Raw genomic sequence first — 6751 nt, 5'->3', positions numbered from 1 at the left:
AGAAGAAAAGAACAGAAGGAGAGGGAGAAACGAACGGGAAAGAGGAGAAACGAGAAGAAGAACAAAGCTTTGGGAACTTGCTTGCTTGATTTCTAATCTTCGGTGGAGGTAGGTTATGGTTTTCATACTTTCATAGTAAACTCTTAATAGAGAATGATATGTATTGGTAGTATTGTAAACCCTACTATATGCTTAATTGTATGCTTGCATGAATATGATTACGTGATTGTGATAAGATAAGCATGATCAAAAATATTGAATCCCAAATCTTGAAAAGAAACTTTAATATACATTATTAATGATGATGCCTTGGTATAGAAGAAGGCTTGATGAATTAAAGTAATGGGATTGAGGATGCCTTGGTATAGAGAAGGCTTGATGATTTACAGAATGATATTAGTGGATCGGAGTGTCACGTTCCGACACATAGATTTAGTGGATCGGAGTGTCACGTTCCGACACATAGATTTAGTGGATCGGAGTGTCACGTTCTGACACATAGATTTAGTGGATCGGAGTGTCACGTTCCGACACATGTAGGGGATCGGAGTGTCACGTTCCGACACATGTAGGGGATCGGAGTGTCACGTTCCGACACATAGAATTAGGGGATCGAAGTGTCACGAACCGACACAAGAGGAGGAAAGATAATGAATCTTGAAAGATGTTAATATACTCAATCTAACGAACATGATTCCCAAATGAGTATGGTATTGGGGCTTGAGTCCTCATGTGTGAATTTGATGGTACTTATTGATGATTATAGTACTTGTTGTTGTTACATGTGGAGTTTTATAGTTGATTTATGATAATACTTGATATATACTGTTCCCTATTTTGAGTTGGCCGATGATATCTACTCAGTACCCGTGTTTGTACTGACCCCTACTTTTATTGTTTTCTTCTTGTTTAATTGTGGAATGCAACAAACGTGCCGTCATTTTCGACTCAACAGTAATTCAAGCCAGTCTTCGTCACACCGGATCTTCAAGATGAGCTAACACTTCTAGCTTGGACTGGATCTCCTCCGTCACGTCTTGATGCCTTGAACCTCCGGCACGGACTAGCTTCTTATGTATTTTTAGCTTTTAGAATACTCTTAGTTTAGTCATTTGATTGTAGATGTTCTTGTGGTGATGACTTCCAGATTCTGGGGATAATGATAAGTTTTTGAGTTATAGAAGTTGATTATTGATTTTATTAATGAGTTTAAGTCTTCCGCATTACTTTTGTTGTTATTACATTGAAATGTTAAGGTTAGATTGGTTGGTCCTCTCACATAGGAGGGTAAGTGTGGGTGCCAGTCGCGGCCCGGATTTGGGTCGTGACAATATAAGATCAAGTTCTTGATGCAAGCCGTTACCCATTATACACTCACCTTATCTAACGCCTGTTGAATTATGTTTTTTTAGAATATCGAAATTCATTCATACTCTTAAATAAAGCTCCCAACACATTCAAAATATTTGAAACCAATAATACAAGTTCTCCTACTTGAATACATTATTTAGAAACCTCAACAAGAGTTAATTGAAGTTGATGAGCAAAACATGAATAAAGTGAGCTGAGATACTTTCTTTTCTAATCGACATTATAAGGTCATTTATTTCACTTTGCATATTACTTGTCCCATCATAGCATTGTTCGCACACATATGATAGACTCAATACATGTTGATCAAATACATTGACAATTTCCCCTTTTTAAGATAAAACACTAAAATCTTGAACATGTATCATATCAATCAATCACTCCATTACAAGTCGCATTCGATCATGATATTGTAAAAAGATAGCTATTTTCTCCTTACATGATACATCAAAAGATCCATCAATCAATAAAGAAAAAAAGTCATCATTTAGTTTCTCAATAATATCTTTGATGATTTCTATGTTACATGCAGTCACAATATCTTTTTGAATAATTGGAAAAGTCATTTGGTCATTCTGAGGAGCACATTCCAATACATAATCATGAATTTTATCACAATATTTTGCATATTATGAGAGAATTTCAAGAAAATTACCTCTATTAGGTAATGGTTTAGATTCAATGTGATCCCGAAAAGCAAATTCTTGATTAAAAGAAGTCTTTCTACATCAATTGAGGCACATAAACGAAGTCAATACTCATGCTTAACTTGATCAGATTGCAGATATAATAGACTGTTGTTGTTGTATTAGATCTTTTTGCCTGATTATAAGTGTTATTCGGCCCAACAATATGCCGCTTAAAACTTCTCTTCTTATTCAAACTCTTAAACCCTAAACTAGAAAATACTTAACCTCCACCTTGATGAATATTATCATCTTTAATTAAATAACAATTTAAACTGAAGAAACCTTACCCCAGAACAAGAACCAGGTTCTTGTAAGTTGCTTTTAAGTAAAGACACAATCACTTATTAAATTAAAAACCTTCCTCACTCAAGGAAGGAAAACCTCGTATTATTAATTCAACTATAAGATTTTGTGATTACAACTCAATAATCAAAAAGCCTTATCTCTACTACCTCTCTCGATTAACTACAATCGATTTCTCCAAAAGGCCAAACCCACCTTTTGTTACAATCCTCACAGAAACTCAACCCTACAAAGAGCCAAACCCACCCTTTGTACAATAAACTGTAAATTACAATTAAGAACAAAACAAGAAGATAGTTCTACACGTTAAAAACCTTCACTCAAGAATGTTTTGAATGTAGCAAACCTATCGATCTTGAAGACTTCAGTTTGATGAATAATTCTCACTTTTCTCTCTATGTGAAGTCGTAGAATTCTTCATCAGCGTCGTCCTCTTCTTATAGAGTTTCTTTTGCCTTCAATCCTTATCAGATAAGGTAAGGAAGTTATTGTTAAACAAGGATTCCCTTTTAAAGTACAATACTTATTATATACAACTTCCTTCCTTAAAAATATATTTAAGGTTTTTCTTATTTGTATCAACTTATACCTTTAATATATTATTTTTGGCTTTGACAAATAACTCTATTTTCTTGATTACTTGGCTGACCCATTTTACTCGATCTTGGACTCGAGGTTGGCTTCTTTTTCTGCGTACATTTGCTACTGATTATTTTCGCTTCTTGTCTATCATTAAAACATGAATTATCGATTCTATCATGTTCTATCATATTCCCCCTTTTTGATGAAGACAAACAAATCTTTCTGTGTGATTCATGCGCAAACTCGTCCCCCTTTTGACAAATAAAAAAGAATCCAACAACGACTAAACAAACCCAATCAACATCCATAGCAACAATATAAGCCCAGCCAGTTGAGCATAGTAAAATGTTTTGGCAACAAAACAAAGAGTAACAACATAGAGTTTAAACAACTAAGAAAACCAGGTTCAAACAAGATACTTTTTCAATGTGAAGGTTGACCAGGCTTAGTTGAAGTAGAAGCCAGCATATACAGAACTCTGTCAACTCTTAAATTGTTAGCAAGTTGCTGCTGCACTAACTGATCCTTCAACCTCTGAATTTCAGCATTTGAAGTGTCAAGTTCAGCACGTAACTTCTGGTTTTCTTACTCAAGAGTGGCATACTTTTCTTCAGCTACTTTAAGTTCCCTGAGTAACTGAGCAACAGGACCAGATGTACGTGGAGACGCAGTTGCAACCTGCTCCGACTCCATGGGAATGCCACAATCAGCAAGGATAGTTTGAGTGAACATATCTGCACGAGTTAAAATCCTGCCTTCTCCCAATGGTACTTCAAATGCATCAAACACTCTAGTTAACAAATTTTCAAAAGCTAACTGATGAGAACCTAGTTTAGGATCAACAATTCTAGCAAGATGTTTGATAATCAGTGTGGGCCAGTCAATGCGTTCTTTGCACTCAAGAGCATTCATAAGTCCCATGTCTCTTATGGAGGCAATGTGACGTTGGTGACCTCTAGGCAGTATTACCTTATGAATTATTTTAAAAAGAAGCTTATGCAAAGATCTCATAATTCCCTTTAAAACAGTTTGTACCCTAGAATTGACTCTACCTTGAGAGAATTTGGCTTGCAAGATAGAATATTTATCAAAACCACAATTGTACTCATTAATTCCCACAGATTGTATATGCAAGATTTCCCCAAGTTTTGTTGCATCAAAAACAATGTCAACCCCCTTTATACTAATGATACCACATCTCCCTCTAGGATTACCAAGTTTGTATAGAAATCTACCACTTCCTGTTCATAAATCAAATTGGGTTCAAGGAATAACTCTTCCCACCCCTGAAACCTTAGTAGTTCACAAACCTGCTTCACTATATCCATTGAGAGTATATCAGGGTGAAAAGTTCTACCCCTAAGCACTGTTTTGGTTTGGAAGTACTTTTTCTTTCCCTCTTTGAGAAATTTATCTGCATTTCTTTTAGAAGATTTTGATTTTGATTGAGGAGTTGCAGAATGTTTACCCTCAGAGACATCATTAGTTTTAGAATCAAGATTCATTGGAGAAACGGATGAACAAACAGGAGACTTACCCAATCATCGACGCTTCACACTAGAGGTTGCATCATCAGTTGGTTTGACTACATTCGCACTCCTTGTCACTGGCATGTATGGACGAACCTGTTTAACTGCAATGTGCTTTCTTGGTCGCCTTGGTTTTGTAGGGTGAAGGGTACTCAAAAGAATACCATCATTGTTTGGAGATGGTGGTGGATTTTGAGAAGTGGTTTTGTGAGATGGGGAAGAGGAGGATTATTTGGGATAGTGGTTGTGGGAGTTTCTGGGTTTGGTGATAATGGGGTTTCTTGGACTGGTGGTTGTGGAGATTCTATGATGAGTGGTGGTGGAGATTTATACGGATCTGATTTGGGTGTAGATGGTTTGGTTGGGAGTTGTCTTTCTTCCTCTCGATTAGGCACAACATCAACAACTGGGTTCTCTTCCCCTTGAGAAAAATGCACTGTCAGACGAGTTTTCGTCATCTGAGTAAGCAACGAGTGTATAAACCATGGTGATGGAGGAGATTTCCTTTTTTTTTTGAAGAATGAAGATGAGAAAAAGTTTGTTGCTTGTTTAGAGAGAGTGCTTTATTGGGAACGGTTTTGATGTTGTATTCGAAGGGTTTGAGTAATTATGGGGGATTGACATCAAGGAGACGTGTGCTTTGACGGTTGCACCTTCTTTTCAGAGACGTGACATAGGAGAGAGAGAAGATGGAATTTTTTCCCTTTTTTTGACAGCTAAGTGTAAATCAGTTGTAGAACCAACTTGACTGAACCTAGTTCATATCTCCTTAGAACTTGGTTGGACAAAATTTAATCTAAAAAGATGAGCCCTAACTTAAGTCTATTTTTCTGAAATGACTCTCTTCCTAGTGCCTTGGTGAAAATATCAGCAACTTGATCCTCAGTTTTGCAGAACTCTATTACTATGTTTCCTTTTTCAACATTATCACGAAGAAAGTGATGTCTAACATCTATGTGTTTGGTGTGCTTGTGTTGAACGTGGTTTTTGTCCATGTTCATAGCACTTGTGTTATCACATAGAATAGGAATACAACATGTTTCTATACCAAAGTCTTTAAGCTGCTGTTTTATCCAAAGAAGTTGGGCACAACATGAAGGAGTTGCAATATACTCAGCCTTTGCAGTAGATAGAGCCACTGAATTTTGTTTTCTAGTTGCCCAAGATATTAAACATGGTCCTAAAAAGTGTGCCATCCCAGAGGTACTTTTTCTATTAACCATATGTCTTGCATAATCTGCGTCAGCAAATCCCTTTAGATCAAAAGAGTCACTGGTTGGATACCAGAGAACCAGGTTCATTGTGCCTTTTAAATATCTCAAGATTCTTTTGACAACTTTTAGATGTGATTCCTTGGGATAAGACTGAAACCTTGCACATAGACCAACACTGAACACTATATCAGGTCTACTGGCAGTGAGGTATAGGAGTGATCCAATCATACCTATATATCTAGTGTCATTGACTGGTGAACCTGGTTCATCTTTATCAAGCTTTGTTGTCCCAATGGGTGTGTCATTTGACTTAGATTCATTCATATCATACTTCTTCAGTAATTCCTTGATTTACTTTTGTTGATGAATTGATGTTCCAACTGGAGTTTGCTTAATTTGGAGTCCCAAAAAGAAGTTTAACTCTCTCATCATACTCATCTCAAACTCACTATTCATTAGTTGAGAAAATTCTACTCCTAGAGAGTCATTGGTTCCTCCAAATATGATATCATCTACATATACTTGGACTATGAACAGATATTTACCTTGTTTTTGAAGAAACAGTGTATTATCAATTTTTCCTCTTGTATATCCATGTGTGAGAAAGAAAGTAGACAATCGATCATACCATGCTCTAGGTGCTTGTTTTAGCCCATAGAGTGCTTTTTCCAGTTTATATACATGATCAGGATACATGGTATTCTCAAAACCTGGGGGTTGTTTTACATACACCTCTTCTTGTAGGTAACCATTTAAGAAGGCACTTTTGACATCCATTTGGTAGAGTTTAAACTCCATGTGAGCAGCATATGCGACCAATATTCTAATTGCCTCAATTCTTGCTACTGGTGCAAAGGTTTCATCATAGTCTATACCTTCTTCTTGGTTGTATCCCTGTACAACTAGCCTAGCTTTGTTGCGCACTATTTATCCTTGCTCATCGAGCTTGTTTCTAAACACCCACCTAGTTCCTATTACCGTCCTGTTTTGAGGTTTTAGAACTAGGTTTCACACTGTGCTTCTTTCAAACTGGTTGAGTTCTTCTTGCATAGCACTAAGCCAA

The 6751-nt window shown here is 36.6% G+C and overlaps 1 protein-coding gene across 1 annotated transcript; it reads right to left on the bottom strand.

The window, feature by feature from the left end:
* Nucleotides 1-5265: 5265 nt before the first annotated feature.
* Nucleotides 5266-6012, bottom strand: LOC138347391 (secreted RxLR effector protein 161-like). Its single transcript, XM_069295688.1, has one exon. The coding sequence runs from the start codon at nt 6010-6012 to the stop codon at nt 5266-5268; it is 747 nt and encodes a 248-aa protein (XP_069151789.1).
* Nucleotides 6013-6751: the final 739 nt, after the last annotated feature.

The sequence above is a fragment of the Solanum lycopersicum genome, chromosome 3 (genome assembly GCF_036512215.1).
Source record: "Solanum lycopersicum chromosome 3, SLM_r2.1".
Classification (NCBI taxonomy): domain Eukaryota; kingdom Viridiplantae; phylum Streptophyta; class Magnoliopsida; order Solanales; family Solanaceae; genus Solanum; species Solanum lycopersicum.
This window is presented reverse-complemented; position numbering and strand designations above follow the sequence as displayed.

Excerpts from the sequence above, each read along its gene's own strand:
- LOC138347391 (XM_069295688.1), bottom strand. The coding sequence starts at position 6,012 with ATGAATGAATCTAAGTCAAATGACACACCCATTGGGACAACAAAGCTT.